General features: G+C 45.5%; 1 protein-coding gene across 1 annotated transcript in view; it reads left to right on the top strand.

The window, feature by feature from the left end:
- cped1 (cadherin-like and PC-esterase domain containing 1) overlaps positions 1–25874 on the top strand; it is a gene marked incomplete at its 3' end in the record, with an annotated part of 199436 nt that overhangs the window by 46698 nt on the left and 126864 nt on the right. Inside the window, 3 exon segments of the mRNA XM_084330949.1 lie at positions 8292–8376; positions 21924–22017; positions 22735–22897. Of these exon segments, the coding sequence (XP_084187075.1) occupies positions 8292–8376; positions 21924–22017; positions 22735–22897 (342 nt within the window).

The raw sequence follows: 25874 nt of genomic DNA, 5'->3' as shown, positions 1-25874 counted from the left end.
TGCCACCCCGCTGGTCGATATTGATATTACGCTATAATCAGAGGTAAAAATGTCATAACTTGTATACTGTAGGTCTGATTGACACATTCATCCTATAACCTTGTGTCACATACAAAGGTCTATAATAACACAAAGATACCTGCACCGGGTTGCTCTGAATACATCCCGTCCAGTGAGTGCTTCAATGCACAGGTCCCAGCAGGAAATAACAAGGCGTTTTCAAAAGTAAATGGTATTTATTAAATAAAAGGGGAATGGAACCCACAAATACACACACACAACAGGGATAGGGTAAGGTAGAACAAACAGGGATATATATATATACAGGACAAACCAAAACAGGGCCTGTGGAATCACCACAGTTATATTATCATACTGGCCATCGCGTCTCGCTCCTCGCCATTATGAGATATCTCTTATCTCCTAGCAACTACTGTGCTCACGAACAAACAATTGCACTCACATGCACGTGACCAGGCCACACCCCCGCGGTCTACTATATGACGCCGGACATGGTCACACTCTACCTTCCTCTTTTTTGTTTCCAACACGGATGTAGCAGTGCACTCCGTGAACTAGCTGTTATGAAACTCAGGGAGAAATTACACAATGTTGGGCTTTCGCCGGAGGTTCACCAGCCCCTGGAATCTTCTCGGCACATCCTAACAGCGCATCGGGCCTGTCCTGGGGTTTCCTCATCTCGTGACAGCGGATCGAGGGACATCGCGCGACGGTTAGCAGTCGAGCTACGTCGCGCACAGGTAGGCCTGCGTTGTCAGGCATTGATACTAGCATGAGTAATACTGCTCGTTGTCCCGTGAGACAGCCGTGTGATGTATTGGCGCGAGGGGCAGGATATTTGGGAAAACATGGTTGTCATGACTCTGTTTTGGGTGTTTTCCCAACTATCCTAGTGCGCGTGGCTAATGCTAATGCTACAATGCTGGGTCTCCGTTCTTTGTTCCCCGCCGAGGGCTGTCTTTACTAAAAGGTCTTCCCTCCTCTTAACCATTCATGCTGACGGTCAATCGGTGTCTAATGTTGGGGGTTAACGGGGGCTTGTTTACCATTTTCATGGGTGGATGGGCTGAGGCTCAGGGCTGGTGTGCTTTTTGTGAATCTATGAATTGTGTGCGGGACTGGTTTTTCTCTGGTCTGCATCCCCTTAACAATTGTGTGTATGGGCTAGCCCATTCTGCAGTGTGTTAGTGGAGTTTTCATTAATTTAGTCATTTACCCCTTCATGGGTGCACACCACAGTGGAGGTTGCTGCATGCCTACTAGTGAGGCAGTGCTTCACTAGTAGTAGTCTTTTGTCTGCAGCCACCACTGGTGCTCCGTGCTTGTGAAGCAGGTGGCATCAGTCCTTTGCCTCTGACATGGTGGAATGGTGTCCCGCCCGGCCAATGCCATGAGGCGAGTCGGCCCGGCAGGTGGCTGGTGGGCTGTTAAAGCTTATACCGCCGCGGTATAGAATTAGCAGCGACTGGAAACATTGTTCGAATTGCTGTTTTTTCTGTCAAAAATGGTGTCGGGTGGTGGGGCCTTAGGGCCAGCCGACGTCAAAACATTGCGCGCGGTTTTGAGGTTATTAGCTTTTGACCTAGCCGCAAGTCATAACCGCAGGGAGGGCTAGGATGCTGTCAACGCTTGTTCACAGACATCTTTGGTTGGATCAGTCTCCCCTTGAGGAGGAGAGAAGGTTTTTCCCTCCTCAGGGCTCCCCTCTCAGAGGGACTTTGGTCTTTCCGCAGGAGCGCGGGCGGTATTTGACCTAGGCCCCACACCGCCTCACACCACGCAGCCAGAGGTGAGGGCGCGGCCTCGCCAGCGGCTGTGGCGAGTTCCCCGACCAGCGGCCATGTTTCCCCCGCCTGAGGTACCCTGGACACAAAGACAGCAGGTGATCACAAGGCCGACAGCCTTGGCGGCCGAGGGATCGGCTACATTAGATGAGCACGCCCTAAAAAACCATCGCCGTCTAGCTGTGTCTAGCTCGCTCTCCGGTCACTCCCCCCCCCAACACCAGCAGGATACGGGCTCTGATTTGTTCCCTTTGGCTGCGGGCCGCGTGCCTTCAGTGAAGCACAAGCGGCCCCACGTTTCGCTTCTCATGGGGACAGGGGCTGACACCCAGTTGCTGGCTAGGCCTGGGTCTGTCCGTGAGAATGCTGTGCTGTCAAGTGGCTCCCACGCCACACGTTCTGCGTCTGTGTTTGCTGAGCCTGGTGTTGCGTCTGTCAACGACGAAGGTTGTCAGCGGGGGAACTCGAGGCCCAGGGGGTCGCAGCGCGAGTTCCCCCAGCCCCGCTGTTGTGAAGGATCAGATTAAACCGAATATATATATTTATTTATGGATATATATTTAATAGTATTTGTATATCGTTTGATATCCCCTGTATATTCCTTGTACAATATGCACTGAATATCCCTTTAGTCTACTAAACAGCCCATAATAGTTTCATTCTACCATTGGACGAGAACCTGGTGCCAGCAGCCATGCCCCTTGGTTCAAGTTCAATCGTGCCGCCCAACATGTCGTGGCAAGCCCGGTTCCGCGTAGGAATACGTCTGGCGAAATACGAATGGTACTATTTGTTCACAGCGCATATATATATGGCGCAAGTAAAGTAGAACTTTCTTTTAGTCCATTAGTTCTTTACCCTCCAACCTAGTAACAGACGCGAAGCCTCACCCACGACGCACGTGTGGTGCAGTAAGGCCTACTTGGCCTCAGAATAGGCATTGAGATATCGTGTGGATTAATAGTTGAATTGTCATAGTTTGGCACTATACCGTCGAGTTGGACGTATTTCTATTAAGCTAATAATAGTCTATTATGTATGGTGCATCGTTCGGTTAGAGTTATAAAGTGAGCAGTACCCCCATCGTTCCTGACGTTATCTGGAGTCTTAACCAGGCTGGGCAGACCACGTGTGGACCACCGAGGAGCTCCGGGCCAGGACGAGTGGACCTGTACATTGGATTACTTTACCCGGACGACGGCGAGCCTTCCACGGCTTGGATTATCTACATGCTTTGGGTGCTTTGATTATTCCATGGATAACGGCCAACACTGCTGAGTGTTGGAACTACCCCCCGGAGATGAGTCCAGGTGAGACGGCGCTCTACACCAAGTGAGGTCGCCTCACGTCTCTCCGTTGTGGACCGGCAGCTACCGTCCACCAGAGGGTCCAGCTGTATTCATCTGCGGACCGAGGTTCTGTGGGCATCGTGTTCAGGACTCTGAATTCTCCCAAGAAATCGTCGGCCAGATGGGATACCGCCAGCGGCTCTTCTAACCCCCCCCTACTGTCTTACAACCAGCGGGACCCCCCCCCCTTTAGTGTATCCAGCTATAATCATTTAAGTACCATCGCTATAGTTCCCTAAAGAACCGGGTTGTATACTTACTCCCTGCGTAACCAGAGATTGGACATTCAATGTTGATTTACCTACGAATACTCATTTGCCATACAAGTGCATTTCAAATCATAAATGTCATTAAGTGAACGTTGTATATACCCTTTGCTATATAAAATATTCGATTTATACATTTGTGTGGACTTCGTTTCATCAGGTGGGAAAGTGTTCATCATATCTATATCATGTACTGGATGGCCAGAAGTTAAAGTACAAGCGGTAGTGGTTTAATAATACCATACTTATCAATACAGTCAGGGAATTGTACCCCTCAGTTACACCCGCCCTCGCCAGGCCGGGTATCACGTTAGTGCCTCCAACGGCCGGAAGACCGGCGGTGGTCAGTCAGGCCCGCGTGATTTGGGTGGTAGTAATATCACTGCAGGACTACGGTGTGTAGGAACCCACCCTATCGGGCAGTGTGGGGACCACACGCCTTGCATGTCCAGCTGCAGAACAGATCCTCAGCGGTCCATGCCGGGGAGATGTTCAGTGGGGGAGCTTATGTCACCCAATGTGATGTCAGCTTCCCCCATATCAAACCGGCCCTTTCTGTCGGGGTCCCCCCTTGGGTGCGATTGCCTCGTTGGTAGTGTCAGGGTGCGATATCCCGGCTCCGCGAGACGCCCTGCTTGCGCAGTTGGCGAGTCCAGGGTTGGCAACGCACAGCGGGTGGGATCGGGCCGCCTATCTACGGTTCCTGGCGGACCAGCGCCAAGTGGCGGCGGGTGCGCTTTGGGATTATCATCACATATGGCTACAGCAGTGCCATATGTCGAGGTGGATGGGGAGAACGCTGAGGCGAGGACTTGTGTTGCAGTTTGCACAACCCCACCCTCCATTTCAGGTTTGGTACAGACCCTATTGTCAGGGTCAACAGCGGTGACAGCTCTGGCCGACAATATCCAGTTCAGAATGTTGACTGTCTCCCACCTGTTAGACGCTGTCAGGTGGGGGACTGGTTCACCTCCATAGACCTGTAGGATGCGTATTCGGTGGCCCCGCCGTGGCCTGTTCCGTGGTCTCTGCGGGCCCTCTCTCAGGCACGCGGAACTCTGTTCTGCCTCCTGTTCTGGGGCAGCCTCTAAGCTTGGCTGCTGACAGTGTGAATCTGGTGGGGATGCGTCTTGACTATTCTGTGGTTAACGATATCCGGTACGCGCGCGCTCCGTCCTCTACCACGGCTTACGCTGGGGAGTGGCGTATGGTCGAGTGTGGGGGCAGAACATTGTTCAGCCACCCTCTCGTGGAACATTCCTGCTTGACGCTCGGCGTCTCAAGCCTGTGGAATGTTCTCTGTCTCCGAGTGGGACCTCCAACTGGTCCTGGGCCGGTTGTCGGAGGCCCCGTTTGAGCCTCTTGAGCAGGCGCCATTGGATCAGCTGTCTTTGAAGACTGCGTTCTTTTTGGCCATCACCTCCGCTAAGCGCGTGGGTGAGCTGTGTGCTCTCTCGGTGCGGCTTGAGTGCCTGTCTATTCGGCCGATAGCGGTGCGACTCTGAGGCCTAATCCAGTCTTCGTGCCAAAGAATATCCGGAGCTCTTTTCGCTCCAGGGATATTGTGGTTCAGGCGTTCGTCCGCCTCCTCACGCTAGTGAGTTGGAGGCGGGCTTTCACCTGTCGTGTCCTGTCCGTGCACTGGGGGTTTACCTCAGGACTCAGGCTCTCAGGGCTTCCGTTCAACTGTTGATGTTTGTTACGGTGGCCCTTGCGCGGGTGAGGCGCTGTCCAAGCAGCACCTGTCACATTGGTTGTGCGGGGGCGTTGCCTTTTGCAGCACGTTGGCTGGACAGGTCCCCCCTCGGGCTGCTGCCCTGCTAGGGGGGGCCTCGGTGGAGGACATCTGTGCTGCGGCCTCCTGGTCCTCCCCGGGTCCCTTCGTTAAGTTTTACCTCGTGGACATGACTGGGGGTTCAGTCTTCCAGGCAGTTCTGAGGTCTGGGACCTCTCCTGCGTCCCGCCATTTGATGGGCTAGCAGCGGTGTGTAGGTGTGTGCCACGGGGTGATGTGTCACACGTGGTCCCACCTGTGCTGTGCGTTTTTCAGGGGTCTCTGGTTCCCCCTTTTTCACACTTTGGTGGAGTTGACTGCCTCCCCCCCTTCGTTAGGACGGGCGGGTGGACGGGACTCCCCTCCTCCCTGGTTGGGGCTTACGGGCCCTCAGGGGGTACACTTGTCGGGCCACTCGTCTGCTCTGCCCCATATCTCATAATGGCGAGTAGCGAGACGCGATGGCCAGTATGATAATATAACGAAAGGTTATCCTATAACCTAGTTATATGAATACTGGCTGAGCGTCTTGCTCTTAGCGCCCTGAGGTCCCTTGGTTGAGTTTTCAGTGTTGGAAACTTTTTTCTGAGGAAGGTAGAGTGTGACCATGTCCGGCGTCATATAGTAGACCGCGGGCGTGGCCTGGTCACGTGCATGTGAGTGAAATTGTTTGTTTGTGAGCACAGTAGGTACCAGGAGATAAGAGATATCTCATAATGGCGAGGAGCGAGACGCTCAGCCAGTATTCATATAACTAGGTTATAGGATAACCTTTCGTTACCTACAACAAACCAAGGGAAAACTAATGAAGTAAGCAACTCCCAGTGTCACAAGGCACAACCGCGTTTACACAGTAAGCACACAACCCGTACAAAACAAGGCTGCTAGGAATAGGAAAATAGCAATACTCACACTTACATGGTTAATGAACCAGCAAGATACAACAAGGTTGTCAGTTGAGCTTATAGGACTAGATAGTACAATCCCTTAGATAATCAGCACTTGGTAGTGAATGGGGTAGTGGTAAAAGTGTCTCCAACCAAACACAGTCCCACACAATAGTGGAAATGGTCAATACAATATATGATCCACACAATAGTGGCCATAGGCAAAAAGGTAATACGGTATCGCTCCACACAACAGTGGCAAATAGGCAACCCCACACTCCACTCCACTCAGGTCAGTGGCAATGACTGAAAGAGGCGCCCTGAGGGTGTGCCGCATCCCAGGCTTTATCCACCCGTCACTTGAGGCTGATTGCCCTCAGCTGCCACTCCTCAGGCAATCAGCACTATCTAGAGTCAATACAAACACAAAATTATACTAACCTATACTAACCTGATGTTCACATGGTGATACAAATACAGTAATAATGATAATGACCAACCCTGACCTACGTCACAACTTGCCAGTAGATAAAGTAGATAAAGATGATGAAAGGTGCTTGTATTGAAACACAAATCAAGACAACAAGGTTGGGTGGTCCTCTTTGGCAGAGAGACGTGACTTGCATTGGCATCTGTTTCTGTATAAGGCCATTACTGGTGATCTCCCAGCCTACATCACCTCATTACTGGTGATCTCCCAGCCTACACCACCTCATTACTGGTGATCTCCCAGCCTACATCACTTCATTACTGGTGATCTCCCAGCCTACACCACCTCATTACTGGTGATCTCCCAGCCTACATCACCTCATTACTGGTGATCTCCCAGCCTACACCACCTCATTACCGGTGATCTCCCAGCCTACATCACCTCATTACTGGTGATCTCCCAGCCTACATCACCTCATTACCGGTGATCTCCCAGCCTACATCACCTCATTACTGGTGATCTCCCAGCCTACATCACCTCATTACTGGTGATCTCCCAGCCTACACCACCTCATTACTGGTGATCTCCCAGCCTACACCACCTCATTACTGGTGATCTCCCAGCCTACATCACCTCATTACTGGTGATCTCCCAGCCTACACCACCTCATTACTGGTGATCTCCCAGCCTACATCACCTCATTACTGGTGATCTCCCAGCCTACACCACCTTATTACTGGTGATCTCCCAGCCTACATTACCTCATTACTGGTGATCTCTCCATATCACCTCATTACTGGTGATCTCCCAGCCTACACCACCTCATTACTGGACTGGAACTCTGGAACTTATCATACTCACTCTGGCTTACGCTTAAGGTTCCCAGAGTTTGCACTGAATTAGGAAAATCTGCTTTTAGCTTCTGTGCCCCAGAAACATGGAGCGTTTGGAATGCATTTTGAAACTCATTAGTATCCATTGGTGGGCGGCTACGTGGTGCAGTGGGCAAGGCGCTCACCACGAATACTGGAGACGCTGGGTTCGCCTGTTCGAGCCCAGCGCTCCACATTGCTTTCAGTTTAGCTGGTCGTCCGTACTAATACACATTGGCAGTATTAGGGGGTGGGAAACTGATGGGTGGGGATCGGGCGTTGTGGACAGCGACTCCTACAGGTCGGTTGGTGCGCCTGCGCAGTAGAATCAGGAAGCGATGGGGGCGGCGCCCCTCCAAAGCGCAGACCCCTGACGCTGAAAGATCGCGCCGCGCAGGTGAAAAGATGCGACTGCTGTTACCTCGAGTATCGGAGGGGACTCGTGCTATGTATGACTTAGTCCACATTGCAGCCGGCTTGTGGGAGGCAAGAAACAGCGTTCGAGACAGGGGAGGGTTGAATTGGATGATACGAAATTGGGATGGGAGAAAAATTGAAAATGGGAGAAAAAGTGGATAAAAAAAAATTAGTATCCATTGGTCAATTTAAATCTTAGATAACCAACCGTTTCACCACAGTCTGCAGTTGTTTTAAAAAAAAAATTATGTTTAATTGATTGACTTTCTGTTTCTTTCTACTATTACCCTGCCCATACCTGTAGCTCCCCTCCCCCATGCTGCTATGACGCCCGACTTTGCCCAAGGGGATCAATAAAAGAACATCTTATCATACTGTACCATATCATTGTCATTTAAATTCTAACCACTATTTCTTCTGTGTGTGTGTGTGCATGCTTCGATCACTCCTGGTGTCTCCGTTGACCTTTTGACCCTTTCACCCCCCCCCAGGTCAACATGGTGCCCGGGCTGGTGGAGGCCTTCTCGGACGCTGGCAGGGGCCTCTGCCGATTCCTCACCGACCTACAACTCACTGGTGAGTCTCCTAACATTATTCTACACACAACCACAGTGGTTTTCAGAGGCTTTTGTTTTTATGTCTGGAGAAATGTTATTTTGTATGAAACTACTGGCTTGATGATGTCATGCTTCCATAGCAATAAGGAATGCACTTTCACTTGTTTGATAATGATACAAAACAAAACAGTACAAAACATATAGGAATATAACAGAACAAAACACACATATATATCTGTCAATCTATTAAAATATTGTATCTGATTAATCGCATGATTGTCCATAGTTAATCGTGATTAAGCGCAAATTAACTTAAAAAAATAATAATTTAAAACAATGAATAAAGTGTGCATGAAATAATAGGGGAAAGAAAATGTTAGGAACTTGTTACATTCACCCACACAAGGGCTGAGGACTCACACCCCCCCCTCTCTCTTTCTCTCTCTCTCTCTCACACACACACACACACACACACACACACACACACACACACACACACACACACACACACACACACACACACACACACACACACACACACACACACACACACACACACACACACACACACACACACACACACACACACACACACACACACACACACACACAGGGACGTGCACAGGACTTTAGAGGGGCAGGTGCTCACAGGCTGAAAAGGGCACTACACTTGTGTGTATATATTAACCGAGCGCGCTTTCACTTATCCTTGAAAGACACTTTTATCACTGACTTAAAAGGCCCATACATCTCCATAAATGTTCAGGGGGGAGGGAATAAGTGCTTACCCTACAGACCCCAAGAAGTGCTGTATTGTTTAATATAAATGCATTTTTTATTCCAATCCCGATTTGTATTTGTATTTGTATTATTCCCAAATCCCATCGGACTTGACTTCTTCGTGTCCCTCAATGAGTGTAATACCAGCATTCAACTGTATGCGCCACAGCGGTTTCTATCATCATCATCATCACCACCCACGCTATGCATAAAATATATAGGTCCGCGGAGAGGCACGGTGAGGAGGCCGTGCAAACTGCAATGGAATATGGGGCATCTCTCTCACTTTATCTAATATTTTGATTCTATCCTGACATTTTTCAGTTGGAAGGGCAGTCTATATGCGTAACGGTAAAAAAAATAAAAATAAAAAATTATAAAAAAAATTCAAAAAGGGCACTTTTTTGATGAGGCTCAAAAAGGCAGGTGCTCAGGCACCCCTTGGCCTCTATGTGTGCACGTGCCTGCACACACACACACACACACACACACACACACACACACACACACACACACACACACACACACACACACACACACACACACACACACACACACACACACACACACACACACACACACACACACACACACACACACACATTATATACATAGACAAGACACACAAAAACTAAACCCAACTAATCAAACAAACAGAGGAATGTACTTCTTAATACTAATACTACTTTTTACACAGCCAGTACTAATTATTTGTACCAAACAAGTATTGAGTATCGAATGGTTTGATCTGATCCATTACCGAAAAGATTACTGAGATAAAAATCCACAACATCTTTCTAATCAAATAAAGTTGCTTTTCTGAGATTCTTACCATGTTGTGAGTATTGCTACTGGATTTAGTCTCTTTTTCTGGTCAAGCATGACCGACAGAAACAGGTTGAAATGGGATGTAGAGCAGGGGAAGACATTCTGAGAAATGACGGCGGGTCCGGGAATCGAACTCGTGTCCCCCAGATCCGTGACGAGCACGGTTTTCCCCGACGCAGAAATAGCGCTGAGATATGCGGTGAGCTACGGGAGCTCCCCTGGATTTAGTCTCTTGACTACAGATGGATCATTTTAGTCTGGTATATCCGCTTAATATTTGATACCAGTATTGGCGTTGGTGCGTCCTAAATAGCAATCCCAACGGCCCTGCAATGTGAGATCGGTCAGATAGAATACCGTAAGGCCTAAGAACAGTGTACAATTTGTTACATGAGTCGCCATAATAACTCCGCAAATTAGTTTTGGTCCTGAGCAAAATAAAATAAACAAATGGATACATAAATCTTTTGAAGAAGTGGAGAAGCAGAGAAGAAAGTTTGAAGACTCTAATACTACTATACTATACTAATAATATTATACTATACTAAACTAGTAATACTATACTAATACTACTATACTATACTAACACTACTATACTAATAATGCTATACTATACTTATACTATTATACTATACTAATAATACTATACTAATACTACTATACTATACTAATAATACTATAATATACTAATACTACTATACTATATTAATACTACTATACTATACTAATAATACTATTCTATAATAATATTACACTATACTAATACTATAACTACTACTCTATAACTCCGGGACCTGCCTGTAATATGCTGTATTAAAACGTCTATCTCCGTGGCGATTCACAGGTCGGGTTCAGCGATTGTGAACAAGATAATTTCTCAGAGGTTTTCAGTGCGCTTCCCTTGCAGAAAGAGACTTTAAAAGTTATTGCGGCTTAAAGCACTATATAAATGCAGTCCATTTACCCCGCCCACTGCTAGTTCAATGGTAGGGAAAACACTATCTTGCTACCCATGTTTAATTGGCGGCTGCGATGCAAGGACTTAAATCCAAAATGGCCCCTCAAGCTCTCCCTCGGATCTTTTAATATATGATTGAGCGGGCTGCGGACCTAAGTAATCATTTGACGAAGGCCAGGCCTTTGTAATAAGCGCATGCAATGATTATGTTCAGAGAAGACATGCAATATCGACAGACGGTCTTCTTTTATTTTCGTTGGGGGGGGGGGGGGGGGGGGGGGGGGCGTTATTTCCTCCTGTGTCCTCTTAGAAGGGGCTAGTATACGCTCGAAAATGAAATTGCATTGTCAAGGGGTCCACTTATCTTCATTATCCAAAAAGAGTGGTTTCAAGGCTTTCAATGTAATGACCCACTGCTTTATCCTTACTCTTTTAGGTCCCCTCTTACTACACAGACTCAAATTACCCCCCCACCCACACCCCAACAATTATGTCTTTGCTCTCGGCTCAGCTCACACTCAGATGTTGACTCGTCACGAGGCACTCATCATGTCAGGTCGGGTCAGGACATTTATTTATAAAAGCACGTTTAAAAACTCAAGAGCCAACCAAATACATCAGTCAAAAGCAGGAAAAAAGTTCATAATACAAAAAGGCACAGCAGGACAAGACAGTACAATCAGACAATAAGACAGCAGTATGCCAACACACGGATAGAGTAGCACAATACAATATAGAACATAGGACAATAGCGGGACACTAGACATGGGGTTATTTACTCAAGTACAATGAAGCAACCTACAGGATAATGGAGCACAAAGGCACAAAGTCAGAGAATAGACCTGCACCGATACCAGTCGTTAAATGTGCTGTACGTGGTATTCTTTTGTTAAAATAAGTGTTAAATAGCTCTACATTCTGACAGCCATCACTGATATAGTGTTTGGTCAGTAGCATGGGTCTCCCAGTCCCTCCGCTTTGTAGTAAACACAAAATAAAATGTTTGGTATCCCTTCCCACTTTATCCAATCAGGATCAAACTGTAAACAACCAATTATGGCACTTTACTTGATGCCAGAGCCTTCGTTGTCAATTTCTTGCGACGAGGTTAGAGGACTTCTCATGCCAAGAGTTTAAAAAAAAGAATTATATATCATTTCTGTGGCATAAAACTGTGGAATTCTCTACAGAATGAATTATAGAGTTGTACAAATATCTTTCAGTTCATGAAAATGTATAACGAAAGAACAATTATACTTTATGAAGTTGAGGCGTAACAGCTTTCCCTATAACTATTTATTTTCTTTTTTTCTGATACAAGATACAAGATACAAGATACTTTAATGCCACACAACAATGGTTGGTGGTAATTGTTTTTGGTACAGATTGTTAAACACTGGTTACAGTGCTTCTCAAACTTTTTCTGTCAGGCCCCCCTTTGGCGGACCAAAATATCTTGGGCCCCCCCCCCCCCCCCCCCCCCCCCCCTCGCCCCAACAAAATTGTCATGAAATGGGCCATGTTTAAATTTATTGAAATAACACCAATATCGTGACCTTTCAAATTGACAACACCTTCCCTCGCGCGAGCCACCTTGCCTCGCTGTGAAACAGCACTGCAGAATGGTCAGCTCCCATCTCTTCACACAGCACAGAGAACAGGCGCGCTTTCAGGGCTCGGGTTTTGATTAAATTTACCACGCTTATAACTTCTGTCAAAACCTCATTCAGCTCAGGGCTAAGCTGTCTTGACGCTGGCGCCTCTCTGTGAATTTACAGTGCGTCCATTGCGCGTTTGGCGAGACCCCCTTGATGAGCGCCTGTAGCCCCCTCCTTTTCCCTGCCATGGCCTGCGCACCGTCAGAGCAAAAGCCCACACAGTTCTCCCATTTCAGTCCATGTTCTGTCAGGTAACTGTCAATAATTTTGAAGAGCTCATCAGCTGTCGCTCTGTTTTTGACATATTTGCAAAACAGCAGATCTTCACTCAGTGACTGGGAATTTACAAAGCGAACATAGGAAATAAGCAAACAGTCTTTATTGCTGTCAGTCTTTGACAAGGCAACACGCATGTCATCCTCAAGGCTCAACTTGGCCCTATATTTTGTTTTCAGAGCTTTCATGGATGAAAAGCCAGCTTCACACAGATATGTGGTGCTGAATGGTATCAACACCTTAACTGCTGCATCATGAGATACTTGGTACTCAGCACCACACTCTGAAACTAGCTCTCCAGGTGGTATCAGATGAGATTTCAATGAGTTCTTCCAAGAGTTTGGATGGAGATGTGTCAGGAAGCTTTGTCTCAATGTTGTCTGTAAAGTTTTTTTTTATCGAGAGTAACTTGGTGATCCTTTTCTGTGTTTTATTAAATAATGATTTTCAGATTTTGAGAAATGGTCAAACTTATCCAAATATGGTATTTTCATGGAGAACAGTGCAGCTGCAACAGATAGCACTTTAGTGATAATTTTCTGTAATAAAAAAAAAACTAAATTGTGTCAGTCAGTGACAGATGCTTGCCCGTCTGTGCAAAGGGGGGCGGGCCAGGGTGTTCAGTGTTCGGACTGCTGTGGGGAAAAAACTGTTTGTGAAGCGTGTGTGTCTGGTTAGAATGGACCTGTAGCGACCTGAGGGCATGTGCTGGAATAAGTGGTGTGCTGGGTGAGAGGGGTCGTTGACTATTTTACCAGAGCGGGTGACTGTGCGTGAGGTGTAGATGGAGTCCAGAGAGGGGAGGGGGCAGCCAATTATTTTGGAGGCTGTCTTGATGATATGTTGGAGTTTGTGTTTGGTGTGTTTATCAGTGTAACCGTACCAGACTGTGATGGATGAGGTGAGGATGCTTTGAATTATGGCAGTGTAGAATTGGATTGATGTTATTGTAAGTATTGATTGTTAAATATGTATAATTGACAGACCATCTATTTCTATTGTTTATTTATTGTTTTGAGTGAGGGGGCAGGCTAAATAAGATTGTCTTCCCCCTGTTCCTTTTCCATCATGGAATGTGCAAATTGGGAGGCGCTTTTATTATGCAATTTTGCTTTTGTGGAGCTGTGCATTGCCATGAACCGAACAAATACAAATTAAATTAAATGAAATTTGGAAGAAAATCCACTTTGACTGAGTTGAAAGTGATTTAAACAGCAAGAGCGGAACATTTGGTATTCATTTTATAGATTGATCGTGAGGTTTGATTGGCTGCATGCTTTGAGGCTGAGGCTATCTTCCCAAGTTTTTCCTCTGACTGTGTTGTGGGCCAATGATCACACACACACACACACACACACACACACACACACACACACACACACACACACACACGCACACGCACACGCACACACACACACACACACAAACACACACAATAAACCATGGCGCTGTGTCTCTAGGAATTTCATTAACAGCACTGTGCCAGCGGATGGCAACACAATCACACTCCCATTAGATATGCACCGAGAGCAAAGCAAGCATGCCAGGGATAGGCGTTTCTTATTATACTCCCTCCACACACACATTTAGAATATTTTATTTATGTCCACATAAAGACAAAGTTTAAAGGACACAAATATTAACAGTGCACTTGTACATTGTGGGATTATTCCGATACAATCGTGCCACAGTGGCAATCAAAGTTACAGACTCACACGGATGATGAACCTGACACTCAACACACAGCTCATGGGTACATTGATCGTGAGGTTTGATTGGCTGCATGCTTTGAGGCTGAGGCTATCTTCCCAAGTTTTCCTCTGACTGTGTTGTGGGCCAAGGATCACACACACACACACGCACACGCACACGCACACACACACACACACACACACACACACACACACACACACACACACACACACACACACACACACACACACACACACACACACACACACACACACACACACTAGGGCTGAGCCCAAAATTATTATTATTATTATTATTATTATTATAAAACATTTATTTTTCTATTCATTCTGTTTAAACCAATGGGGTTTTTCTTCACAGTTGCAGATACAGATTAGGCTACACTAATATTATAGTATTAAAAGAAACTGATGAGTTATAATTCATTAGAAAGTCGATTTAGTTGGGGTGGGGCTTCTCCCTGGGCTGGGTCTGGGGCTGGAAAGTTGAGTTAATAATAAAAAAAGAGGGGTGCCCCAGTGGCGAACCACATAGCGCGCTCAGCCGCGACACGGCCGCGGCACGGCCGACCCGGGTTCGATTCCCGAACCCGTCGTTATTTGCCGAATGTCTTCCCCCCACTCTGTCTCCCATTCCTCCTCTGTCTCTCTCTACTGGACTGCCCAGTAGAAATAAAGCGATAAAACGCCAAAAAATAGAAATAATAAAAAAAATACTAATTTAATCAGATTAATCACTTTATTCAAATTGAGGATTTAGTTTGAGGATATTTATATAAATAAATAATAATACATATTTTTTTTATGTATTTATAAAAAAAACGGATGAAGTTCGAATCCCAAAAACAGGCTTCGGGGACAACCTACATGCACAAACTGTTCTATTCTCTCTAATATGGACCTTGAGTCTGGAATAAAGTCTTCATCTTCATCATCATCATCATCATCATCTCTGAAACATCCATCATCAGGGAGAAGCCCGGAGCTCCAATAGGCTGATGGAGATCACACCAGTTTAACCCTTTCACTACCACACTACGGTTAACCCTTTCACTGCGACAACAGAGCATGTTAACCCTTTCACCTTTAACCGTCTGTAGTGTGATACACCAGTTTAAATAGCAGCCTATACCTCTGACATTATAGCCCTGAGTACTATTTGGATCCATGCTAAATCTGACCCTCTCTCTCCTCTTCTCTGTTGCTGGCGGTAGGGACAGTCGATCCCCTCTCTCTCCTGTTCTCTGTTGCTGGCGGTAGGGACAGTCGATCCTCTCTCTCTCCTGCTCTCTGTTGCCGGCGGTAGGGACAGTCGATCCCCTCTCTCTCCTGTTCTCTGTTGCTGGCGGTAGGGACAGTCGATCCTCTCTCTCTCCTGTTCTCTGTTGCTGGTGGTAGGGACAGTCGATCCTCTCTCTCTCCTGTTCTCTGTTGCTGGCGGTAGGGACAGTTGATCCTCTCTCTCTCCTGTTCTCTGTTGCTGGTGGTAGGGACAGTCGATCCTCTCTCTCTCCTGTTCTCTGTTGCTGGTGGTAGGGACTAGTGTTGTCAAAAATATCGAAGTATCGATACATATCGATACTGAATATTTAAAAAAGGCTTCGATACTCATTTCCCGAAGTACCGATACTTTCTGCAGTATCGGTACCACCAGCTGGCGAGTGTTCTACCGCAAGTTGTTGACGCGCTGTTCAGAGCGCTCAGCGTGCTTGCCCCCCCGGCTCCTCCGAGTCCAGCCCTCCCCCTCACAGAGTCACAGAGAGCCGTCTTCTTCAGTTAGTAAACAAACATTTTAGCTGAAGATGGTAAATGCAGAGCCTCCGCAACTTGTGCTTGTGGATAAAGAAAGCAGCAGAAGTGCTGTTTGGAGGTACTTCGGGTTTCAAGTAAACAACGAAGGACAAGCTACAAATGCCCCAATGCTATTTGCAAGCGGTGTTATATCAGTTCCAGCGCCGATCTCCATAAAGAAATGAAAGAGGTTCGTGACAGCTGCTCTTTCAACGTCACTGTGACTGAAGCATTAAACCATTAACTCTAGTTTAATACATGATACGTTGTCTACTGATGGCGCATAATATCAACAGCTGCTTCGTTGTAACGTTACAGCTACCAGCTAAAGTTAGCCCCCTTAGCTTAGCTGGCCACCGTTATAAATACTGCATGATGGAAACGGAGTAACGTTAACGTGTAAACGTTATGTTGAGGTCATACAATACTACAGTCGACATAAGGTTAACGTTACCCCGTTTCCACCAAGTGTTTAAATAGCAGCAATCTTGTTGAAAATGTAACATTACTAAAATGCTCCGAGCATAGCCTCTCTGTCTCTCTCTCTCTCTCCATCTACCGCTACCTCTCTCTCTCGCTCTCTCTCTCTCTCTCTCTCTATCTACCGCTACCTCTCTCGCTCTCTCTCTCTCTCTCTCTCTCTCTATCTACCGCTACCTCTCTCTCTCTCTCTCTCGCTCTCTCTCTCTCTCTCTATCTACCGCTACCTCTCTCTCTCTCTCTATCTACCGATACCTCTCTCTCTCTCTCTCGCTTGCTCTCGTTATCTTTAAATAAAAACTGTTACTAACTGTTCAGTTTGTGAGGTACATGCAACACAGATTACAGTGTTTACATCTGTCTGCTTGAGAAAATACCATGTTCTGCATTTGCAATAAAAATGATTGAAGTGAGATGAACAGTTATTTTTAAATGTGTGATCTAAAGATAAACAAAGGGTTTTAAAAGTGTTATATTTATCTTCTCTTATAGTACCAGACTCGAAGCTGAGGAGAATCAACCAGCAACAAAGGCTAAATTTGTTAAAAAAAAAAAAAAAAAAATATATATATATATATATATATATTTTTTTTTTGGTATCGAAATGGTATCGAAGTATCGATACTTTTCAAGGTATCGTATCGAAGTCGAAATTCCAGTATCGTGACAACACTAGTAGGGACAGTCGATCCTCTCTCTCTCCTGTTCTCTGTTGCTGGTGGTAGGGACAGTCGATCCTCTCTCTCTCCTGTTCTCTGTTGCTGGCGGTAGGGACAGTCGATCCTCTCTCTCTCCTGTTCTCTGTTGCTGGCGGTAGGGACAGTCGATCCCCTCTCTCTCCTGTTCTCTGTTGCTGGCGGTAGGGACAGTCGATCCTCTCTCTCTCCTGTTCTCTGTTGCTGGCGGTAGGGACAGTTGATCCTCTCTCTCTCCTGTTCTCTGTTGCTGGTGGTAGGGACAGTCGATCCTCTCTCTCTCCTGTTCTCTGTTGCTGGCGGTAGGGACAGTTGATCCTCTCTCTCTCCTGTTCTCTGTTGCTGGTGGTAGGGACAGTCGATCCTCTCTCTCTCCTGTTCTCTGTTGCTGGCGGTAGGGACAGTCGATCCCCTCTCTCTCCTGTTCTCTGTTGCTGGCGGTAGGGACAGTCGATCCTCTCTCTCTCCTGTTCTCTGTTGCTGGCGGTAGGGACAGTTGATCCTCTCTCTCTCCTGTTCTCTGTTGCTGGTGGTAGGGACAGTCGATCCTCTCTCTCTCCTGTTCTCTGTTGCTGGCGGTAGGGACAGTCGATCCTCTCTCTCTCCTGTTCTCTGTTGCTGGTGGTAGGGACAGTCGATCCTCTCTCTCTCCTGTTCTCTGTTGCTGGCGGTAGGGACAGTCGATCCCCTCTCTCTCCTGTAGGGACAGATCCGTGCGTGTATTTGGGCCTCGACTATAATTATAGGCTAATGGGTTCTCTTGACACTTGGCAGCCATGTTTACAAGCGCGGTTAATTTATTTCTTTATTTCTTTATTTCAGATCCCTATTAGTCACTGCCTCAGCAGCGACTATTCTTCCTGTGGTCTGGATGCAAACATATAAAAATCAAACAAGAATAATCAATAAAACAACATGAAATAAAACAAATATCAATAAAACACCAATAAAATATACAAACAAATATAGAACAATAAACAAATCGAAATCAGACATACAAACAAATATAGAACAATAACAACTATACAAACATATAGAACAAATAAAATATCAATAGAACAACAAATATCAATAAAACAACAAACGGAAACATCTCAGAGAAAACTAAAACTTGTTCAAAAACAGCTTGACATTCCGTATACTAATATTTATCATAACCATTAGACAAAGACATTCCAAATTAATACATCACCCAACACAAGAATTCATTCATCAGACACAGATTAGACTTAACGATAATCAATTGCTTTCTGTATTACAGCTTTTCTTAGTCTCTGAATCCAACTTTACTGGTAATTGAAACAAAATATTGTGGAAGTCTATTCCAGTAGGACATTGCCCTGTACATTACAGTCTTCTTTAAGGCTTCAGTTCTGGGTGTCGGCAGGGCGAACTGACCGAATCAAAGTGTGTTTGTATTAGAGATGTGCCGATACCAGCTATATCTGAAGCGGACAATTCCCCCAATACTAAAACCCCATACCAAGAAACGTGTAAGGTGTCGGAAATCAAAGCAACTTGACTTGATTTGCTGCATTTCTTTTTTACACATAGAATCACATTTGATCTGTCTAATGAAGAAGACAAAATTGCATCTATATCATCAACATCATAATTCCGATGACCCCAAACTGGTCGTCTCTGCAGTAAAAGCGGCGGATCGGATCGGTGCTCGGTATCGGTATAGTATATTTCAATAACTATACTTTAAAAATGATTCATAAGTATCACGATCCAGGAAAAAAACTTCAGAACACAGGATTCAATTGCTCAAAAACCCACTTGTGAAACGTGTCATCATGGATACAAATACAGAAACAGAGACTTACTTATATATATGTTGATAATGTGTAGGCTTTTGTGTAGATATTCAAGATTTCAAGATTCAAGAGGTTTATTCATCACATACATACACAAGACATATAGTGAAATGAAGGTGGCCATGCCTGCTTCGATTGTGCACAAAAAATAATAATAATAATAATAGAATAAAATAGAATAGATAAAAAATAGACATGATAAAAGTACTAAGATAAAATACAAAAGGTAATGAGTCCTATGTACACTATACAATATACAGTTATACTATATGTCACTATATGTTATACTACCTATATTATACAAAAACATCCAGTTAGGCGGCTGGGTGGCACATCGGACATTGCGCTCGTCACCAACGCGAGAGACACCGGTATCGAATCCGGCTGTCAGCGTTGCCTCCGGCTTGGGCCGGCCGGCATACTGACTCAATTGGCAGAGTCAGCGGGAGGGGAGTCGATGGGTGGTAATCTGGTCGTTGTGAACAGCGACTCCTACAGGTCGGTCAGGGCACCTGCACAGCAAGGACAGGATATGTCGAGGGTAGTGTGAGCCTCCCACATGGTACACCTCGCCAATTAGAGTCCGTGCTGGCAGGTGAAAAGAAGTGGCTGGCTGACTCCGCATGTATCGGAGGGGACATGCGATAGATTCTTCAACCCTCCCTATGACCGACCAGTGGGGGGCACATGCGAGCAACGATCAAGACAGGGGAGGGGTGAATTGGCACAACTAAATTGGGATGGGAGAAAAACAGAAAAAGGAGGAGAAAAAGTGGATAAAAAAACAAAAACATCCAGTTATGTTTTTCTTTTTCTTTAAAGTGACCTTTTTTCTTTCCTTTAAAGTGACCTTTTCGTATGCGTTTAAAGTGACCTGTGGTGTGTTTGTGTGTGAGAGAGTGCAGTATGTGTGGTGTGTGTGTGTGTGTGTGTGTGTGTGTGTGTATGTGTGTGTGGGTGTGTATGTGTGTGTGTGTGTGTGTGTGTGTGTGTGTGTGTGTGTGTGTGTGTGTGTGTGTGTGTGTGTGTGTGTGTGTGTGTGTGTGTGTGTGTGTGTGTGTGTGTGTGTGTGTGTGTGTGTGTGTGTGTGTGTGTGTGTGTGTGTGTGTGTGTGTGTGTGTGTGTGTGTGTGTGTGTGTGTGTGTGTGTGTGTGTGTGTGTGTGTGTGTGTGTGTGTGTGTGCGTGCGTGCGTGCGTGCGTGTGTGTGTGTGTGGAGAGATCAGTGTTCAATGTTCTGATTGCCTGGGGGAAGAAGCTGAGCCTGAGTCTCTATATATAGAGGGGGTAGGGATCAATAAGCTTAGCTTCCCTCTACTCCTTTTTTGAACATGTCAACTAACTACATTGCTCTTGACTTTTTGTTTATAATTTCTTTTTCATTCTGATTATTCTGTTTGACAAAGCTTGATATTATGATTTATTTAGAGCAGTGGTCACCAACCTTTTTAAGCCCAAGATCACTTTTTTTTTTTTGGTGAAGGCAAGATCTACCTATTGAAGCGTTGAGAGAAAAAGACAGCCAAGATTGTACTTTAAACTAAATGACTTGTATTTGCCTGTATTCTAATTACATGCAATGCTTTGGTCCAACATTAAAACGTCAAAGTAGAACTATTATGTACTTTCTCAGTCAGTGCTAAGTGCAGTCATCTTATGCAGCATCACTTTTCACATCAAAACAAAAGTAGAACTGTAATGTGGACTTTCTCATATTATTAACATTGACAAACATATTTACAATTAGCATTTTATAAAGTAGAACTGTAATGTGTACTTTCTCAGTCAGTGCTAAGTGCAGTCAGTGCTAAGTGCAGCATCAGTTTTCACATCAGAACAAAAGTAGAACTGTAATCTGGACTCTCATATTATTAACATTGACAAACATATTTACAATTAGCATTTTATAAAGTAGAACTGTAATGTGTACTTTCTCAGTCAGTGCTAAGTGCAGCATCACTTTTCACATCAAAACAAAAGTAGAACTGTAATGTTTACTTTCTCAGTCAGTGCTAAGTGCAGCATCACTTTTCACATCAAAACAAAAGTAGAACTGTATGTGTACTTTCTCAGTCAGTGCTAAGTGCAGCATCACTTTTCACATCAAAACAAAAGTAGAACTGTAATGTGGACTCTCAGGGTAAGATCTAATTTTTTTTTTTTTTTTTTTTTTTTTTTTTTTTTCATGGAAAGATCTACAGGGACAGTCTCAAAGATCAACCAGTCGATCAAGATCGACGGGTTGGTGACCACTGATTTAGAGGAATGTAAAGAATACATGTTCAAAAATAAACATTTCGTTCATTCATTCATTCATTCATTCATTCATTCATTCATTCATTCATTCATTCATTCATTCATTCATTCATTCATGCATTCATTCATCCATTCATTCATTCATCCATTAATTCATTCATATAGGGGAAACAGGTTTGAAGAGTCTAGGACTGTGAAAGCGATATCGGCAGAGAGGTGTCGTGGTGTCGGTGCATCCCGAGCTTGTATAAAGTGTTGTATATTAATATATTATGTGTGTGTTCATGCGTCACACGTGCTCTTGTCCCTCTCAGGAACCGCATTACCCATGAGTCCATCTGCCTGCGGATCGACACGCGAGAAGCTGGGAGTTCCTCAAGGCGGACGCAGCACGTCAGAACCAGACAGGTTGAGACCAAACCACACATGAGCGTTAGCCCTCCACCATCTAATGCCACAGTGAATTAGAGATGCTACTAATCATTATTTAAGTAATCAATTCATCCGATGATTTTTTTTATTGATTCATCTGTGCATCTAAATTATAAAATGTTCTATTGAAGATTCCCAGGCATTTAGACATATTTTTGTATAATAATCCATAGAGCTGTTAGAAAGGTGCAGAATAAAATATTGCCCCCCCACTCCCCCAAAAAAGATAGATTAACCAATTTTCATTAAAAAATGTTGCAGGTTCAAAATGAATGTTGTTGTTTACATGTTGCAGGCATGAATCCCCTCCCTACTTAACAATTCCCCATGTGGAATGCACCTGATTGTATAAATGCCTGGTGCTCTAGTTCGACACCTAATGACTGAATGTCATCTATAAGCACCTTTAAGTTGACTCACATTTGAACAGATTTCGAACAATCTTAGTGCTTTCTGAATGTAATGATTCTTCTCCTTCTTTTGTATTTCTGTCAGACTAGATGCTTTGGAACATTTACCTTGCCACCGATGAAATGTCAATCAATTCATTAGTCTCAGTCGATTAATCGTGACGCAGTAAATTACAAATAATTAAATTAATAATATGAAATACAGTAAATTCTCTGTGCTCACCGCGTCGGGACAGAAGCACCATTTTCACAGACCTGCTGTTGTTGTGCCATCCCCCCCCAGGACCCCTGTGAGCCCCACGCCGAGCCCCTCCGCTCCTCCCCCCGGCCTCGTCGCCATGGTGAACGTCTATGTCCTGGTTACCTCTGCGACCCCGTTGACAGCCTTCCTGCACCGGAGCGGCGTGGTCAGGAGCGGCGAGGAGGCGGATGGACAAACCACTCAGGTAGAAAAACCAAACCCCACAACCCAATGTCCCACACATTAAAGAGAAATGGTTAGAAATCTGCAAAGTCGTCCTTTAACTAGGCTTGAGAGAAAGATGGTGAACCAGCCAAGTAAAGGCAGGGAGATTTGGCTTCCATTGTTCCTTCGCCTTAAAACGTTTTTTCGAGAAGAGAGCTTTTGCCGCCGCTATGTGGTTGACTGAGCGCCGGCCAGTCTTGTCTGTTGTTTGTAGGTGTCTGTAAGTTAACCCTTTCACTACCACACCACAGAGGGTTAACCCTTTCACAACCACACTACAGAGGGTTAACCCTTTCACAACCACACTACAGAGGGTTAACCCTTTCACTACCACACTGCAACGGGTTAACCCTTTCACAACCACACCACAGATGGTTAACCCTTTCACTACCACACTGCAAATGGTTAACCCTTTCACAACCACACTACAGAAGGTTAACCCTTTCACAACCACACTACAGAAGGTTAACCCTTTCACTACCACACTGCAAAGGGTTAACCCCTTCACTACCACACTACAGAAGGTTAACCCTTTCACTACCACACTACAGAAGGTTAACCCTTTCGCTACCACACTGCAAAGGGTTAACCCCTTCACTACCACACTACAGAAGGTTAACCTTTCACTACAACACTATACAGAGGGCCGAAATCAGAATTGAAAAGCTCCGATTCCATGTGATTTGTGTTGTTCACGCTGGCATGAAATAATCAGATCTGACTCATCTGAGTCACATTATGAGTAAAAAGAAATTCAGATTTGGGCCATTTTTGCTTGCAGTGTGAACGTAGCCATGGTGTCTATATGCTGCTCAGGAAGGTTTGGGATCTAGTCCTCACCATCGATGGCTGCTCCCTCCTCAGAAGTCCACAACCTAGGTGTCATTCTGGACTCCACACTCTCATTTATCCCCCATATCAAATCTGTCACTAAATCAGCCCTTTTTCACCTCAAGAACATGTCAAAACTCCGGCCCTCACTCAGACTGTGGCTGAGACCCTCATCCACGCCTTCATCACCTCCCGCTTGGACTATTGTAATGGAGTCCTATCCGGGGTGACCCACAAAGCCCTGGATAGGCTCCAGTACGTTCAGAACTCTGCTGCCAGGGTTCTCACCCGCACCAAACCCTGGCAGCACATCACCCCCACCCTCATACACCTCCACTGGCTTCCTGTAATATCTCATGTCACCTTCTTTTTTTTTTATAAATTTTTATCCCAATGTTAGTCGTTATGCCAATTTCCAATCCCCTTCCTGGTCGTTGCGCACTCTACCCCCTACCGTCGGTCTGGGAAGACAGAGACTATCACATGCTTCCTCCGACACATGTGTACCCAGCCCACCGCTTCTTTCCACCTGGCAGTGCGGACTCTCACTGGGAGAGTGTAACGTGTGGAAGGTCACACTACCTCTCCCAGATCCTTCCCTTGCTGTGCAGGCGCCCCGACCGACCTGTAGGAGTCGCGGTTTACAACGACCAGGATACACACCCCACCGGCTTTCCCACCCGCTGACACTGCCAATTGTGTCAGTATGGACGGCCGACCAAGCCAGAGGTACCGCGGCAGCTGGATTCGATCCCACTGTCTCTGCGGTGGTAGTCCGCTGCGCTACCCGGCCGCCCTCGTGTCACCTTCAAGATCCTCCTGCTCACATATAAATAAATAAAATAAAATATAAATAAAATACACACCACTGCCCCTCAATACCTACCCGACCTTCTCCACACCTACACCTCCTCCCGGAATCTCTGCTCCTCTGACACACTCACCGTACCACAAGCCAGGTTGCGGACCATCGGGGACGGGGCTTTTAGTGTCGCTGCCCCCACCCTTTGGATCTCCCTCCCCATGGACATCCGAAATGCTAACTCTCTCGTCCACTTTAAAAACCTGCTGAAGACCTACAGTATCTCTTCACCCAGGCCTCTGGTCTGTGATGCTCCTGAGCATCCTATTCATTCTGTTTTGTTCTATTTTGTTTTGTTCTGTTCTGTTTTTTGTTCAGTCCTGTTTGCTCTGTTCTGTTTTTTTTATCTACTTTTTCTCCTCCTATTTTTCTGTATTTTTCTCCCATCCCAAATTTAGTTGTTATGCCAATTCCCCCCTCCCCTTCCTGGTCATTGCGCGCATTTGCCCCCTACTTGCCGGTCTAGGGAGCCCTGAAGTCTATCAGATGCTTCCTCTGATACATAGGAGACAGCCAGCAGCCTCTTTTCACCTGACAGCGCAGACTCTCATTGGTGAAGTGTAACACGTGGGAGGATCACACTACCTTCACCAGTTCCTTCCCTTGCTGTGCAGGCGCCCTGACCGACCTGTAGGAGTCGCTGTTTACAACGACCAGGATACCACCCACCGGCTTCCCACCCTCTAACACTGCCAATTGTGTCAGTATGACGACCGACCAAGCCGGAGGCACCGCGGCAGCCGGATTCGATACCAGTGTCTCTGTGGTGGTAGACAGACGCTTAGTCCGCTGCACTACCCGGCCGCTGCTCTGTTCTGTTTTTGTAATTTGTTTCTTAGTTTAGGTCACCGTTATCCTCTTCCCTCCCTCTTTTTATTGTAAAGCGCCTTGGGTATGTGAAAGGCGCTATATAAATTCAAGCCATTATTATTATTATTATTATTATTATTATTATTATTATTATTATTATTATTATTATTATTATTATTATTATTATTATTATTATTATTATTATTATTATTATTATTATTATTATTATTATTATTATTATTATTATTATTATTATTATTATTATTATTATTGTGTGTTGGTTTCTACACACAATGCTATAATGAGTCTCCCCAGTCTACTTGGTACAGATGACTAGAAGGTGGATTAACATGCTCATAGGGATCAACAAACACAGCGTTTATTTTGTTTTCTTTATTACTGAGAAATGATTATTCCACGAATCGATGCTTCGGACGTCCTCCTACGTAATGGA

Source organism: Notolepis coatsorum, assembly GCF_963971535.1.
Source record: "Notolepis coatsorum genome assembly, chromosome: 15".
In the NCBI taxonomy this organism is placed as follows: Eukaryota; Metazoa; Chordata; class Actinopteri; order Aulopiformes; family Paralepididae; genus Notolepis; species Notolepis coatsorum.
The sequence above is the reverse complement of the archived record's forward strand: the minus strand, read 5'-3'. Positions and strand labels throughout refer to the sequence as shown.